The following is a 16,711-nucleotide window of genomic DNA, read 5'->3' on the forward strand; positions in this document are numbered from 1 at the left end:
CGACAGCACCGCGGTTTCTCCTGCCCCCCCCTGGCGAGAGCAAGGCCGGCTCGTCCGGCGCCGATCCAGGGACAGTTGCGTCCACACCACGGTCCAGCCTGACCACCAGAGATAGCTACGTTGTGTGTGTGTGTGTGTGTGTGTGTGTGTGTGTGTGTGTGTGTGTGTGTGTGTGTGTGTGTGTGTGTGTGTGTGTGTGTGTGTGTGTGTGTGTGTGTGTGTGTGTGTGTGTGTGTGTGTGTGTGTGTGTGTGTCTGCTTGGCGCCTTAGAGGGATTGAGAACTGTATATTCATTGGAATTGTCTGTGTTTTTCCCCACGCCCGATCCCACACCATCCCGTCGAATCGCCCCGGATCCCTCTTCTTGCCGAGTCTTGTTATTTCTGGTCAGTGGTAAAAAAAGAATAAACATCATCAACTCAGTGAAAAGTGACTCGTGCCACCTTCCTCGTCCCGTTTGCAGCAGAGCGATTAGAACCGCCATGTTTGGGTTATAAATAAATAAATCGCCTCCATCGTTTCGGCTCATTCTACGTTGGCGGGACTGTTCAAGTCCCGTGGACGTCACAATACCATGAATAGCTGTGTTTTGCGAATCCACGAATGACTGGTTTTTATGGTATACTAGACGACCCGTGAACCCGTTGGGTTCCCGTTGTGACAGCGGTTGATGAAAAAAATCATTTCAAGAAAAAAAAAGGATAGCTCCAGCGAACTATACCGCTGAGGTCGTTTGCATTGATCAAATAATCCCGAAGAGTACTTGACTGAATCGGGAATTGATTTTTTAATAATTTTTTTCGTTGCCCGATTTTAAGGAAACTTGATACTGCAAATTGCAGGCGAATGGTGAGTCAGGTGGCCCTAACATTTTTGCGCTATCATGTACCATTTTGGCTGTATTTCGGGAACATACATAATACATACATACATACCTACAAGATGAGAGTTTTAGTAATAAATGTATAGATAGATATTAGTGCATCAACCAGTCGTGGCAAGCATCCATAGCTTTTAATTCTAGAACCATATGTTGTTTATTCAAAGCATCTGCCTTGTTAACTTGTAAATCATATATGATTGATCATTTATATTTCCATGCTTGATTATTGAGTTGTATGTCTCAACAGGGCCGTGCACTTTCTGGAGCACTGATCTTTTCTGTTCTACTAAACCTGAAGCATATATTCTTGTACGTGGCACCTGCTATCACTCTGCACCTTCTTTGCTCGTACTGTTTCTCAGGTCTGTCCTTCCATCTACAACCTATCTTCTGTCGATGTTACTTTCTTTGCTCTTGTCGGCTCTTTATCCTTTCACCTAAATGCTAACCATTTTCTCTATCTTTCTTCCCCCAGATTTGCAGTTTAAATGGCGATCCTTCCTGCCACTTCGTTTTTTAACCCTTGCCAGCATCGTTATTGCCATCTTTGCTGTTTCCTTTGGCCCCTTCATAGCCTTGGTAACCCATAAATAATGTTGTATCTATCTCATGCGTTGGACAGAAGTTTGGGTTGTGTGTGAAAGCAAGCTAAACTTCAGACTACTTCAATTCATTCTCAATGCAAGTCGTCCAGTGAAAAATGTCACCAGGGATTTGTCAGTGTGTAGTGCAATCTTGCCATGCTGCTAGCACATACAGAAATGAGCTCTTCTACTCTGAGCAAAATGATGTACGTATGGCTGCAAATTTAACACATTGATAAATGTGATGGGCATACGCAACAATATCATGAGTAGAAAGATCATGGAATGCACGTCATGAGGTTAACATGAGCTTGAAATGAGATTCCTCTTTCACCAAATTTTCCATAAAAGCAAGCTTGAAACTTAAATATCAATAAATGATTTACCCTAAATTACGGTACATTAATTTTTCTTCGCATTTATTCCACTACCCTAATATATTCTTTCCTTTCTTATTTCCAGGGACAGCTGCCATTGGTGCTTGGCCGGTTGTTCCCATTTGGCCGAGGTTTGTGCCATGCTTATTGGGCTGCCAATGCCTGGGCCCTTTACAACACTGTCGACAAGGTTGTTGCCCTGCTTGGTATGTTCCGATTAATTTTTAATGTTGTAGTTGCTGCCTGTCCGTCGTGTTAATGTTCATTGTTATATTCATCATTCAGAATGGAGAGGAGTTGGCTTGTTTGGTTTTACTATCTGAGCATATGGTTGTGATTCCAGCTTAATATCACATCAACTGTGTTGATTGTTTCCATTGTCTTTGATTTCCCCCTGTAATTTTTGCAAAAGCACACTAACATCTCCTTATCTTGTAATAAAGCCTGGTGTTGGCTTAGTGGTTAGGGTGCCTGGCTTGGTATCCTAGGGTCCTGAGTTTGAGCCCCGGTTGGCCGCTGAATTAATGCACCAGGGGGTTGACTCAGAACAGCTTGGCGAAATGAGTACCATTGTAGTGGTAGAGGGGCACAGCATCAGGCACAGCATCAGCAGCTCAGCCGTGTTCCAAGAAATGATAGCTACCTGGCAGCCAAGATGCCATAAGCAAGAATAGATCTTGTAATACAGAGTTTTGTTGCAATGAAAATGTACATTTTGTGGACTGGACATCAAATATCCCTCCCTTTTCCCTCCCTTTTCCCTCCCTTTTCCCTCCCTTTTCCCTCCCTTTTCCCTCCCTTTTCCCTGTGGAGTTCCTCCCTTTTCCTAGCACATGAACGCCACAAAAAGTATGCAGATTGACAATACCACATACGTTAACATGCCACGATAAACAAGTAAAAATGACATGACATGTCATACCCCCGTTGTTTTTGTAATTTTGCTGTACAGAGTTAAAGTGCGAGCCCATATTTATGTACAAGTAAAATGGCCACTCGTCGGCCATCTTTAATCAGATCGCAAAATAAAGTGAGGTGTTTGTGTATGTTGGAGAGATTAAGCTGCGGTGCATCGTTTAGGAATGTCAAGATCTGTGACCTTGATTTCACAGATGATGCAGTCATCTTTGCAGAGACTCTGGATATCCTTTTGGGGGCCATCGAGGTGCTGAATGAGGAGTCGGAGCCGCTGTGATTACGGGTTTCCTGAGTCAAAAGTACGATCCAAGCTTTCAATGATATCTTGGATGCTGCTGTCCTGTCTGTACCTATTTATGGCGAGGATGTTGAGGTCATGGAGAGATTCACATAACTTGGCAGTGATATTCATGTCTCTGCTGGCTGAGAGCCAGAGGTCAATCGACATCTGGGTCGGGCCTGAGGAGCCATGGATTCACTGGATCATGGGGTGTGGTGTTGTCGGTACCTGTGCAAGAGGACGAAAGTCTGAGTCCTCGGGTCCTTGGTGCTTCCAGTCTTGCTCTATGGACGTGAGATTTGGACTCTGACCAGGGATCCGAGATGGACACTTAACTCCTTCGGTACCAGGTCTTTTTGGAGAATCCTTTGATATCGCTGGTCAGACATTCTGTCCAACGAGCGGTTGCTAAGAGAGAATCAAATGAGATTTGTTACCTGCATAATTATCCGTGAGCGTCAGCTGTGGCAGTATGGACATGTGGCTCATTTTCCTGACGCTAATCCTGCTTACCAGATTCTCTCAGTGAGGGAGCCTTGTGAGTGGAGGAGGCCAGTGGGCTGATCACGTGCCTCGTGGTTGCAACAGGTTGATCAGCATCTCAAGGAGATGGGGATGAGCCAGGCATCTGCCTGGAGGACGGCCAGACGGAGGCCCCTGGAGTACCGGCGGAAAGTAGACGTTGCGACGCACTGCTCCAGCGCATACTGCCATATCTGACTTGCACATGTATGCCATCATGTACTGTGCTTGTGTCAAGTTTGAATAAAATCGGTCCACGCATGTCTGAAAAATGGTTGGAGATACATTTAAGTAAGAAAAGGGCTGCGAGTCAGCCATCTTGGATCTGATCTGTAAAAAAATGACATGCATACGTAAGCCATCATTCTTTATCTGTGCGCCGTTTCAACTACATCGGTAAATCCATGTCCGAGAAATGGTTGAGGACGTGTTCAACATCAGGTTTTTTTGGTCACTAAAATGGCCGCGAATTGACCATCTTGGATCTGAACTCCAAAAAAAATGACGGGCATATGTATACCATCATGTGTTGTCTTTTTGCCAAGTACGAATAAAATCATTCCATACATGTCAGATATGGTTACGGACGCATGCACGGACACAACAATCGAGACCTACTTCCTAAGCCCCCGTTTTGGACCAAGTCCAACGGGGGAAAATAAACAGTGAAATCAAGTGTATAACACAAGTTACTGTGAGCCTTTCCCAATAACTTGATGGAGTGCAGTACATCTATCTATAATTCCAGGTGTGTGTGTGTGTGTGTGTGTGTGTGTGTGTGTGTGTGTGTGTGTGTGTGTGTGTGTGTGTGTGTGTGTGTGTGTGTGTGTGTGTGTGTGTGTGTGTGTGTGTGTGTGTGTGTGTGTGTGTGTGTGTGTGTGTGTGTGTGTGTGTGTGAGTGACCGCTGTTTCTCGCCAACCACTGGTCCGATATAATTGAAACTTGCCAGGTATATTGCTGGGAACCTGAGTATGTGCCTTTTCAAGGTTTGATATTAATCGGACAAGTGCTTCCCAAGTTTTGGCCATTTATTTACCAAACCAATGACAAGACACGTTGCTGTGGCCATTTATTTACCAAACCAATGACAAGACACGTTGCTGCGGCCATTTATTTACCAAACCAATGACAAGACATGTTGCTGCGTAGGCGTGGCCGATGGGGAAAGGGCACCATTTAGTTACCGTGGCATAGGAGTGGCAATGGTCAATGGCAGTGAATGTCATGGCAAGCAAAGACAGGGAGGTAAACTTGATTTTAATTTGGATTTTAAGTAATTCTGTGTGTATAAGTATCACAGCAGTTGTTACTTCAATGTAAGCGATAATTAGTGGAATGCATGTGAACATTCCCTACGGGCACGCACCACTTCCGGATAGTGATGACTTACTGTATTCTAATAATTTCTCGATTTCTTATAGATAAACACAATGCCCCAATCCTGTCGTCGTTTATGAGAGCGAAGGAATGGCCTGTGTGGTTTTTGGTGTTTTTTTTTTTTTGGGGGGGGGGGGGTTTGCACGTACGGCCACACACGTACGGGCACGCGAGAGCGAAGGAACGGCTGTGTGGTTGTTTCTGGCACGCGGTTTGAAAGTTTTTTTTTTTTTGTTTTTTTTTTGCACATACGGCCACGCACGTACGGCCACGCACGTGCGGGCACGTACTAGTTATATCAATACCGAGCATGTTGGCAACAAGGAAGAGACCATCCTCCAAGTCATACTGCTCACTGCACTTTGCCAAGTTGTGAAAAGAGATAAACATACATTTTAGCGTTACCAAACTCGGGCTGCAGCTTGAGTACACTGCTCCACACATTTAACACATGGGACATACAAGCACCTATCAAGTTCCAGAAAGGGATAAAAGGCACAACTTTAGCATTGCATGCCACAAGGCCGTGTAAATACACAAGTCGACGTGTTCACCACACAGAACTTGCAAACACTACTCCATATGCTCGCTGCAAAGGACAAAGTGTACATGCCATGATTATGTCGTGAGTGACAAATGTGAAATGTAAAACATCGTCACACCACACGGCATATCTAACTGCACACTGAGGTAAGCATGGAATAGGATGAAATTGCACGATAAAATTTAATATGGTACTAGAGAATGGTTGTGATAGGAGCACAAGATCACTGTGATCTGTAAACCAGTCGGACGACGCAACGTGGCCTTAATATAAACAGGATTGTGCATTTTTGTACCTTTATAGTCTTGCATACTCATTTTCAAACTTATCTACCGTTTCTGCTACCTTTATACCGTCCTAACTCTCCTTTCTTTACTCTGAAACTGTGGCCCCTGGTCCTATCACTGTCTATTCTGCTGAAAAACTCTTCTCACTTGTACTGTTACCTCTGCCACCGAAGGTGGAAGGAGGTTGTGTTTTTACCCCTGGCTGTTTGTTTGTGTGCGGGATATCTCAAAAAGTTATGTACGGATTCTTTTGCAACTCGATTGGCAGTTTGGATGTATGACAAGGACAAATTCTTTCGATTTTGGTGAAGATTTGAATCCAGATCGAGATACGAGAATTTTTTTATATTCTTTTAATGCATAAAGTGACCACCACATTGAGAGATGGAGCCCAAAACAATAAATAGCAGAATATTTAAATAGAATTATTGGGCCCTATAAGTTCTGCTGGATTAGACATTGCATGGCGGAGGTATGCACTCTTCCGAGTGCCCTTCTTGTTCATTCTGTACTCTTCGTTATCTTGAACATCTCCATCAGATCCTGATGCAACCACCTGGGTGTGCTCTGGCTTTCAAAAGGAATTAGCCACTGTGGCTCATCCAGGTTTAGAATGATTAGCCACAGGAGAAAGGAAATAGCCACATATTTTATTCAAAAGTTTTTTTTTTAGCAATATGAAATAATAGGTTAATTTTAAGGCGGATGTGTGAGTTTGATGGGTGAGGTTGGTTGGATGAGTGAGTTGGATTGTTCAGATTGGTTGGGTGACTGACCATCAGGGGAGGTGGTGATTGTGAGGGATGGTGTGTGTGTGTGTGTGTGTGTGTGTGTGTGTGTGTGTGTGTGTGTGTGTGTGTGTGTGTGTGTGTGTGGTCGTTGTGCCTTTCATAGGTGGTAGTGAGGGATGGGGGTGGTTGTGGACCAGGATTGGACCAACCTCATGCCAGTCAAACTCACTCATCCAACCAATCTCGCACATCAAACTCACTCATCCAACCAATCTCACACATCAAACTCATACTTCCAACCAATGTCACACATCAAACTCACTCAAACAACCAATCTCACCCATCAAACTCACTCATACAACCAATCTCACCCATCAAACTCACACTTCCAACCAATGTCACACATCAAACTCACTCATACAACCAATGTCACACATCAAACTCACTCATACAACCAATCTCACCCATCAACTTCACTCATCCAACCAACCAAAGTCACCCATCAAACTCACTCATCCAAACAAACTCTCTCATCCAAACAAACTCGTCCTACTCCAGGTACTACTACTGATTGTGTCAAGACTCACCTGGCAACCACTGACCCAATGAAGCATGTAGCGCCGAATCATGCCGAATCATTCCGGAAAAAAAAAAAATTTAATATAATTTTGAGACGAGAATCATGGGAATCATGCGTAATTTCGGTCGATTTTTTTTTTTTTTTTTTTTTACTAGAAACTACTTTAAAACTACTAAAGTTGGTATATATAAGCTAGTACGAAATTACGCGTGATTCCCGTAATCAAAACGTACAAAATGGCGGCCGTCTCAACGAAGATTGAATTCTGTGCTAAAATCACCCAAAATTCATCTAAAACTGGTAAAAAAAAAACCAAAACACTAAAACATGGATTAGCCACAGTGGCTAATGGGTGGTTTAAAATATTAGCCACAGGTAAGGGGGATTCGCCCTGTGGCGACGTTGCGAGCGGCAGCGCACACCCAGAACCACCTCCTTTCTAATATAAAAAGTCCTGTCTCTTTCAGCCACTCCTTGTAGCTTAATCTAGCTCAGCCGAGAATCAATCGAGCATCCCTATGCTGAATCTTCTCTATGGCATCTACACCCTTCGATGCACAATATTCTTGATGACGCTTCCTCTTTTGATTTACAATTTACCCTTCTATGAATACAACCTAAAACCCTGTTACCTTCACCGATAGCTGCCTGGCACTGTGTTGTCTGGTTCGGCCCCCCTTACCAACGCCCCCCCCTTTCCCTGTATCTTTTACCACCCCCAGATCATTCTCTTATGTGACATGCTCCAAGACTGCCCCTTGCATTATGTAATCTCTCTTTTCATTGTTCTTACCCATCCCCAGCACCCTACATTTCCTAATGTTGAATTGCATCTGCCAACCTTTTTCTCAGTCTGTGAAAGTTTTGAGACATTAAGGTGCAACCAATAAATAAAATTTGTTCATGGCTTTAGCTGCCTGTTCAGAAGAGGTGGATTCCTTCAGCCTTTGACAGAGCAGAATCATTGTCGCCACTCCTGAAAAAAACAAGAACCGGAGTATTGTAATCGTGTCTGTCTGTCTGTCATGCTATCTCCTCCTAAACTGAGAGGGGAGGCTGGGCACAAATTCACCAAACTTGGTAGTTATGATCATCACATGGTAAGAAGGTGCAAGAGCAGTATCATTTTGGCTCCACCCACTGCAGCAGGGTCAAAAGGTCAAATACCGAAAAATGCAATTACGGGCACATTTTAAATTTTTTATTATTTTTTTTTAATGAAGCTTTGTATATGCAATCAACAATGGGGGACACATGAAATATATAAGTAATAACGACTGTTTGGGATTTGACCCCTGGGTTCATACCCCAGGGGTTGGAGACTTTGGATCACAGGGGTCAAAACGAGATTTTTTTTTTAAACTCAAATTTTGATTTAGAGTCATTCCGAGTAGAACTTTTTGCAATCTTTCAACTTTGCTTTAGGTGGGAAGCGTGGGATTTGCGATGGCATGCCATCGACTTCACTCTCATGTTATTCATCCTGATTTGTATTATTTTATTTCTTTTATTTTTTGTTCCTTGTTGTATTAAAATGCTGCTTTTGTGACACAAATGGTCTCTATTATTGCTATTTGTTGTGCAGAATTTGCTTGTACCACATGCTCATTTGTACCAATTTCTCTCCGAGTCTTTCTTTGGATAGGTGTAGAACCTGTAAGGAGGATGGCCAACTTGATGCCATTATTGTGTCTCATAAAAGAGTCTTATCAGCATAATAATCCCAACTCAATACTGTTGCATCTGGCTGTCGTTGCTGACACTGCTGCGATGATATACATGAGCAATAAATTGTGGGGTTTTTTTGACCAGGAGAAGCTTGTGATTCAACCAGCCAATGGTAGAGGGTTTTTAAACAGTGCAAGATTGGGTGTTTACTGGGTTTGATAGGTCTTTCCTTCGACCATCCCTTGATAATCGTGGCACTGCTCTGTCAGGACTTTGCAATTAACCAGCATTCCCTGAATTGGTTTCCCCAACACCAATTCCAATACCATGGTGTTGAGCACTGATTGCAAAAGTTGGAAATCAAAACGGATCCTGAGGTGACAAAGTCAGTCAAATTTGTTGTTTTTTATGACCATTACCATAAAACAAATTATCACAATAAAGTTAATGGGGCTGTTAATCTATCGATGATAAAAAAATAAAACAATCCTAGCCACGAGGTGGTGATTGTCACTGCCCAAGCTCTTGGTTTATTTTCAGGAATGGATGACGTCCTATCTTTTCTTTTGAAAAGCTCCCATGACGTCAAAAGTTTTAAAAGTGTATTTAAGGCTAGTTCAGGCAATATTCTATCAAAGAACTCAAAGCAACTCAGACATTCCTGGCATGCTACTGCCGAAGGTCCCTGTGTACCAAGTTGACCATCCTTCTCCTTGTCTATACACATCCAGTTGGACAGACATAAAAAGTTGGACAGCAGGCAAATAATCCATGTAAATCTGTCCCTTTCCTTAATTCCTGAGGCTCCCGACTTGGACTACTAGACTCCTCTTCACATCCTCATGCTGCCATGACAGGTGGCTTGGTTGGTGAGGCGTCACATCTTGTGCTGCCATCCATTGCTCCATCCGTCTCCTTATTTTTCTCCATTCTCACAATGCTGGTAAGCTGGGATTGATGAGCATTGTTTTCGTTTTCATATTTGCCCTTCTTCTTTTTGACAGCAGTTTTTTCCCATTGGTCTCAGAATGAGTAATTAAAGATTTGTTGATGGCTTATTTTATAACGTATTTATTTATTTTCCATTTTCATCAGCCATCCCTGTACAGGATGTGGTGGGTTGGTCGGGAAGGTCTGGTTTGTGTCAGAGCCACGGCGGCCTGTGCTCTCTCTGTCTTCTTGTTTGGCTGGCATGTGCATGAGAAAGCCATACTTTTGCCAATTCTCCCTCTCAGGTGTGTCAAAAGCTTTGTGCAGATGTTTCGTAAACGGATGACTGTTGTAATGCTGGTGAATTATCTCCTCCATGACAATTGGTGGGTGGATTGTTTAAAAATTACTTGTTTATAGATGTTCCAAAAAGTACTTCAGTCATGTATGGTCACCTTGGTTTAAAGAGGGCCACATAATCTGGATTCATTCATTTACCTCGGGTGAGGGTTGTGTCTCTAATATCACGGACATCTGATACTGTCTGGCACACTTCTGTGCGTACTGCCAATGGCATCCAAGGCCTCCTTCAATCATATCTTGTCAAATTCCTCCACACATGCAATCAAAGCATTGCTGAATGATGTTCTTTTCATCTCCTCTTCCATTTGAGACTGGAGTTCCTCAAGGCAACGTAGCGGACCCTGTTCTGTGCTTCATATACATCACTTATCTAGGTATTGCCCTCGAAAATCCATTTTTTGTCAAAAGATATCCCATTCCATCTACAGACGAACAGTAGTTTCTTCCACTTCAACAGATTGGATGTTCGATCAACACATGGAACAAGTCGTTAAATCTGTGCATTCTTCTTTTTTCTCTCCAGAAGGGATGACCAGCAAAACCATTCAAAGGTGATGTAGACTTTATTCTCAAGCATGTGACAATAAAAGTTCCATCCTCAAATTTTGTGTAACTATATCGTCTACAGTTTAGACCCTTCAGACCTTGACACTCCTTCGACCTCTTTGGACCCCTTAGAGTCCACACTGATCAAGTTATACAGGAAGTGACATCAAAGTTAAAAGCATTCTTGGTAAAATCAAGATGGCAGCTAACAGTCATGTGTGCTGTGGAACTGAGGTGCATTATAAAGTTCCTTGAGAAGGAGAATATCAAACCAGCTGAAGTTCATGGCAAACATTCTTCACAACTAGCCGAAACCCCGTCACAGTCGGATTCCGAAGGTTGACCATTGCCACTATGTGCGATGCACTCTTACAGGTATGAAGTTTCTTTCAGTCCAGGTCACAGTACCGAGAAAAACGTGACGCGACCGCGTGGAGGAGCACAAAATTGGTCCTTCAGTATTAATATATAGATGTGGTGATTCATTTTTAGCTCGCCTGTTCGAAGAACAGAGAGCTATAGCGATACCCCCGGCGTGAGCGTCAGCGTGAGCGTGAAAATGTTAAATTTTTTGTATTACGGAAAAACTCCTCGACGGATTTCGACGAAACTTGGTGAGGGGGTTAGGTATGGTCCAAGGATCATGCCATTAGATTTTGGACTTGGTCCCCCCCAACCCAAAAAAAATTGTTCGAGAATTTTTTTTTTTTTTTTGCATTTCTACATGTTTTAAGTGATATCCAACTCCCCCCTCAAAAAAAATTTAGAGAAAAAAGAATTTTTTTTTTGCAATTCTGCATGTTTTGTGATTTCCGACCCCACCCTCCCAAAAAAAATTTAGAGAAATTTTTTTTTTTTTTTTGCATTTCTACATGTTTTAAGTGATTTCCAACCCCCACCCCCCAAAAAAAATTCTTCGAGAATTTTTTTTTGCATTTCTACGTTTTAAGTGATTTCCAACCCCCCAAAAAAAATTGAGAGAAAAAAAAATATTTCTTTTGCATTTCTACATGTTTTAAGTGATTTCCAACCCCCACCCCCCCAAACAAATTGTTGGAGAAAAAAAAATATTTTTTTGCATTTCTACATGTTTTAAGTGATTTCCAACCCCACCCCCAAACAAAATTGTTAGAGAAAAAAAAAATTTGCAACTTTTTTTTCAACAAAATTTCGATTTCTTTTTTTTGCATTTCTACATGTTTTAAGTGATTTCCAACCACCCCCCCCCCCCAAAAAAAAAATGTTGGAGAAAAGAACTATAACTCTGTCAGCACTGTTGACATCATATTTAATGAATAAGATATAAGGTTCACTTGAGTGACCCAGCAGTATTGGCGGCGGAGGTTTTACACTCTCCCGAGTGCTCCCCCTCTAGTTTCCTTTCTAATGTTTTTGTCTACCACACTATTTTTTATACGCCCGATATATATATATATATATATATATATATATATATATATATATATATATATATATATATATATATATATATATATATATATATATATATATATATATATATATATATATATATATATATATATATATATATATATATATATATACATATATATCGGGGCGTATTATGTGATACCGGTCGTTCGTCCGTCTGTCTGTCTGTCTGTCTGTCCATTCCTGTCTGCACTCAAACTCCCAAAGTTTTCAACTTTCACGTTTCATATTTGGTACATAGGTACAGACTGTGGAGACGGTGTGTAGCGACATACGTTCGTCATCTAAAGTGGTTGCCATGGCAACCAGGATGCTGTTTTCCATGTAGTAGCACAATTCTGTATATACCTTCTTGTTAGGGCGTATATTGTGCTCACTTGTGCTCTTGTTACTCATTACAATATACAAATACATACATTGCTTTATAATTATACTTCACTGCAATGCTTTATAAAAAATATTAATTATTAGACTCGTCTTTTAAAAACGAAAAATGTATAAACAGGCGAGCATTGGGTGGCTTTGACACCAACTCTGGTTCTTGTAGTTGTGTACTAATGTGGCACAGCAAGTTCAAAAATGGCCGTGACTTGGTGATCTTGAGCATTAAACATTGAACGTGTTATTAGCGAATATTGACAGCATCAACTATTACCATACATTAAATTGCATAAGAATCGGATGTCAGTGTTTGACGTGTGGAAACAATCATTCGTTCTCAATTGAAATTTAATAAGTGCAAGCTTGGTACTGAAGCACTGATCTGGCAGTTTATGGTCAGGCCGAGAATAAAAGTGAAGCTTGACAGCTCAATGATAAGTGTGCCTACCGGGTAGGTGAAGATTAATAAACTTCCAAAATGAACTTTTTATTCTCTCACACACCAATGCCTTATTGAAGTTTTATTTAGTTGTAAAGTTTCCTGAATACAGTTACCAGACAACCGCATGATATTTGAGACTCTAAGAACGATCCGAGCCATGACGCACCAGGTGATCGTAAACACAAAGTGCTGAATGTTTCCATTTGTGCAGCATTCTGGCCATACAAAGCCGGACAGATGCGCATATCTTCCTGCTTATCTCACTACCTGGTCATGTTGCCTTGCTTCCACTCATCCACACCCTGCCTGGTAAGCCAGTCACATTGTCATTGTCATTGTTGTTACAAGCAAATGTACCTAGACATCATACAGGAGATATGCATGATGTTGAAGGAGTTGGGGTCCACACTGAGAATGTTATATTGGAAGTGATATCGATGTTAAAAGCATTCTTGGTAAAATCAAGATAGCAACAAGTTGGCAGAATGTATGACAGAATACTTCATGATGTCCTGTATTTGTTCTATTTTAAAAAATACACATTTGGTTGCCACGTCTATTTATCATCGCCGTCAAAACGTTGTTTTTTGGGGTTTTTTTTTAAACGGCTTTATGCCTTTACTGCAATTATGAAGCTTTCATCTTGCAACACTCCGACACTTTTCTTCCATTTGATGTTGTCTGATATCTTTGTTGCTCAGAAACCACTTATACAGTTGTGTATTACACCCACATGGCTTTCATTGAGATTTTAATATTTGTCTTGAATACCCTGGAGGATTGTGACACTGAGCCCCTTTGTGCATCCCCATGCATATAGTCTCCTGTGTACACATACCAAGTTTGGTCAAGATCTCCCAAAAACTAGAAGGAAGAGTTAGCAAATACAAAACACTTCCTGTTTTAGAGTAGATTTAGACTATATTTAGAGTATATTTAGAGTATATTTAGACTTGGATTTCTTGCCATAACATGTCGAAAAAGCCAACGACAAGTCCTGAACGCTTTCATAGTTAAGAATGCATGATAGATGAATTGCTTCCTCGTCATGGGCAATTGACAAGTTGCTGCCAATTCACCAATGTTCAAAATAAACTTGGACTTGCTTTGCAAAAATTGTTGTTCACTTCCTGTTTCCCTTCCATCTGCTTCCCCAGAATTACCATTAAAGATGATCCTGGTCCTTATGTTCTCTTTATATAGCTACTGGTCCCTTACACACCTGCACAGGCAAGAATTATTCACCATCTATTTTGCCATTTTATTACAGTTTTTTCAGTGTATTATTAATTAATTGTCATCATGTTGAAAAAGTGATGCTGCTGCTGCATTCTGATATGGTGGGGGAAGTGTTATGATAACAGTGAAGGAACTTATCATGATCCCACCATGCATGCAGGTCTGGTGGCCCTTTGTTGAGCTGGCCAGAGTGTTTTTATATAGCTGGGCTTGCCCCGCTCTCCTTCCTTCCACACGTGGCACACTTCTTTACCTGGAGCCGTGCCCTACCCTTCCTGCCTCTCCTTATCACATCTGCATACTGTGCCTTGGGAATTATTTACGGTTCCTTCTTCCTGCTCATACCATCAATCAATGATGGTGAGAACTTCACTTCAAGAAGACAACAAACCAAGAGCAGGCCAGCTCCTGGACATGTGAAAGATCGAGATCACAAGCACAAAAAATATTTTTAATCCATCTCTGTGAGTCAGTGAATTCCTGCACAGTAATTGGCATTTGAGAACTGAAATGTTGGCTGCGACAAGGATGGGGCAACTTGATATTCCTTCTGGAAAGGCCAAACTACTTCTGGTTTTATATCAAGAATGTTATTTCAGTAAATCCTGTATTCTGTGGTCACCCCTACTGCCAAGCAATGATTGCATATTGCAACTATCTGTATTATCAAAGGTCCATTTGTTGGTGTTTTTTGGGGGGAAGGAGGAGGTATGGCACAGACGATGAATAGCTTTCTTTAGTCCATTTAAAACTGTTACATATTTGCATTTCTTACTCACAAGATATAGAGCAGTAATGCATAGAATCCCAGCAAGCTGAGTCATAGTCAAAAGGTCTTCAGTTCCACTTCTGTACAATATGAATTCAGAAACTTTGAATATAGATTGATTTGAAGTTTTCACTGCTTAATTAATTCACTTGTGTGAAACTGCATTTTGTTAAAACCTGATTGAATGATAAAAAAAACAGTTTCTCTTTCTCATAATATTCCTTTATCAAGGCCTGCAAACACAATGAAACTTTTCTACAGCATGGCATTCATGTTAAGCATCAAAAAGGTACAAATTGTATATTTGAGTATTGGTCATTCCATCCATTGTGCAGAGCGTTGGTGCTGCCAAAGCAGTCTCCTTGGCGATTGGACACAATCCTCGACGGGTCGCTACTCCGACATAGGATACCAGCAAGCTGGCACTCATTTTGCCGACCTCGGAAGTATGAACAAGCAGAGTCAACCCCACCTCGTATTAATTCCACAGCTAAGTGGGATTTGAACTCAGGATCCTAGGATCCCAAGCCTACCACCCTAACCATAAAGCCAACACCAGACATAGTATTGGTCTATTTTCCACAACTCTTCCAAAGTTGCTGACAAAATGTCATGCAATTAAAAAGTTGCTAAATGTATGGATGAAAATGTGCAACTAAACATCTTCAAGAAGTTTAGCATTTTTGTGAAGAGAGGATGCATTGTGTATATAGGCCTCAATAAGTTGTATGGGGTGGATCGGGCTTGTGACGCATGTTCACCTGGTGTGCATGTATTGCAGTTTATACATGACGTCAAAACATTTGTCTACAATATATTGCCTGTTTCATGTTGGCTCTGGTAACATCAGCCCTGTTAACACAGTTTGTGATAGTCTTGGGTCAATAACTTTTCTTTGAATAATTTGGGATGTTAAAAATAAGTAATAGTTTGTGGTGACTCTTGGCCAATGATCGGGGACTTCGACAACACAAATGTTGGCAACTTACAAAGAGCTGCCACACCACATGCATTGGGCAGGTGGCCACTTGATAAAGGTTTTGTTATCCTGTGGAGATGTGTGTATTAACAATTGACTGCATTCGATAGGTTTTACTGTGAGTACAAAAAAGTAATTATTCCCACACTTAAAAAAAAAAAACAGGAAGCACCTGCTCACCAGGGAGGTTATGTTTTCCTTATTCAAACATCTAATTCAAAATACCTCTTCATAATACCTCTCACTGCGTAATTACAACACTTCACGTGGGATACAAAATGTAAAATTACAACACGTGGGATACAAAATGTAAACTGTTTAGCCTGGTGCAGGTATACTCTCCACCGAGTGCCGTTCGAAGTCTACAACTGTGAGCTTCCCCACATTTTCACCAATGTCTCAATGTGTGGTCATTGAAACCATGGGAACAGGAATACTGTACTGTACTGCATGGAAACCGTGGGAACAGGAATACTGTACTGTAAAGGGTGGGGTTTTTTTAATACCCTCTTCCACCTGGACATACACCTGGTAAACATTTACATCGAGAAAATCCTCCCTCCCCCCCTAGGACCACCGCAAAGATAAAACACCCCAACACACTAATTTGGGTCATGTTGATCCTATGTAGCAAGTTTGGATGTAATCAGCCCAGGGCTGTGGGAGGAGTGCGACAACCGCACAGAAATGCACACCGGTCTGTAAATTATAGTAAGAATAGAAACGGGGTGGGGGGATATTGAATCGACTCTCTGTCCATCCGTCCATCACGCTATCTCCTCAACGGTTGTGCAGAATTCACCAAACTGCGTAGTTATGATCACTAGCAGTATCATTTTTTCGACCCAGCCCTGGTGT

The 16,711-nt window shown here is 41.6% G+C and overlaps 1 protein-coding gene across 4 annotated transcripts in view; it reads left to right on the top strand.

Annotated features, from left to right (window-relative positions):
• ALG8 (ALG8 alpha-1,3-glucosyltransferase) overlaps positions 1-15,723 on the top strand; it is a 55,217-nt gene extending 39,494 nt beyond the window's left edge. For all 4 annotated transcript variants that reach the window (XM_085884388.1, XM_085884387.1, XM_085884386.1 and 1 more), the window contains 8 exons: positions 1,131-1,245; positions 1,359-1,462; positions 1,930-2,050; positions 9,556-9,695; positions 9,848-9,987; positions 13,078-13,175; positions 14,024-14,096; positions 14,266-15,723. In XM_085884388.1, the coding sequence (XP_085740514.1) occupies positions 1,131-1,245; positions 1,359-1,462; positions 1,930-2,050; positions 9,556-9,695; positions 9,848-9,987; positions 13,078-13,175; positions 14,024-14,096; positions 14,266-14,560 (1,086 nt within the window). In that variant the 3' untranslated portion in view covers positions 14,561-15,723. The remainder of the gene's footprint in view (positions 1-1,130; positions 1,246-1,358; positions 1,463-1,929; positions 2,051-9,555; positions 9,696-9,847; positions 9,988-13,077; positions 13,176-14,023; positions 14,097-14,265) is intronic.
• The last annotated feature ends 988 nt before the right edge of the window (positions 15,724-16,711 follow it).

This window comes from Eptatretus burgeri, chromosome 6 (assembly GCF_056783735.1).
Source record: "Eptatretus burgeri isolate ZD-2024b chromosome 6, Ebu_testis_v1, whole genome shotgun sequence".
NCBI lineage: Eukaryota > Metazoa > Chordata > Myxini > Myxiniformes > Myxinidae > Eptatretus > Eptatretus burgeri.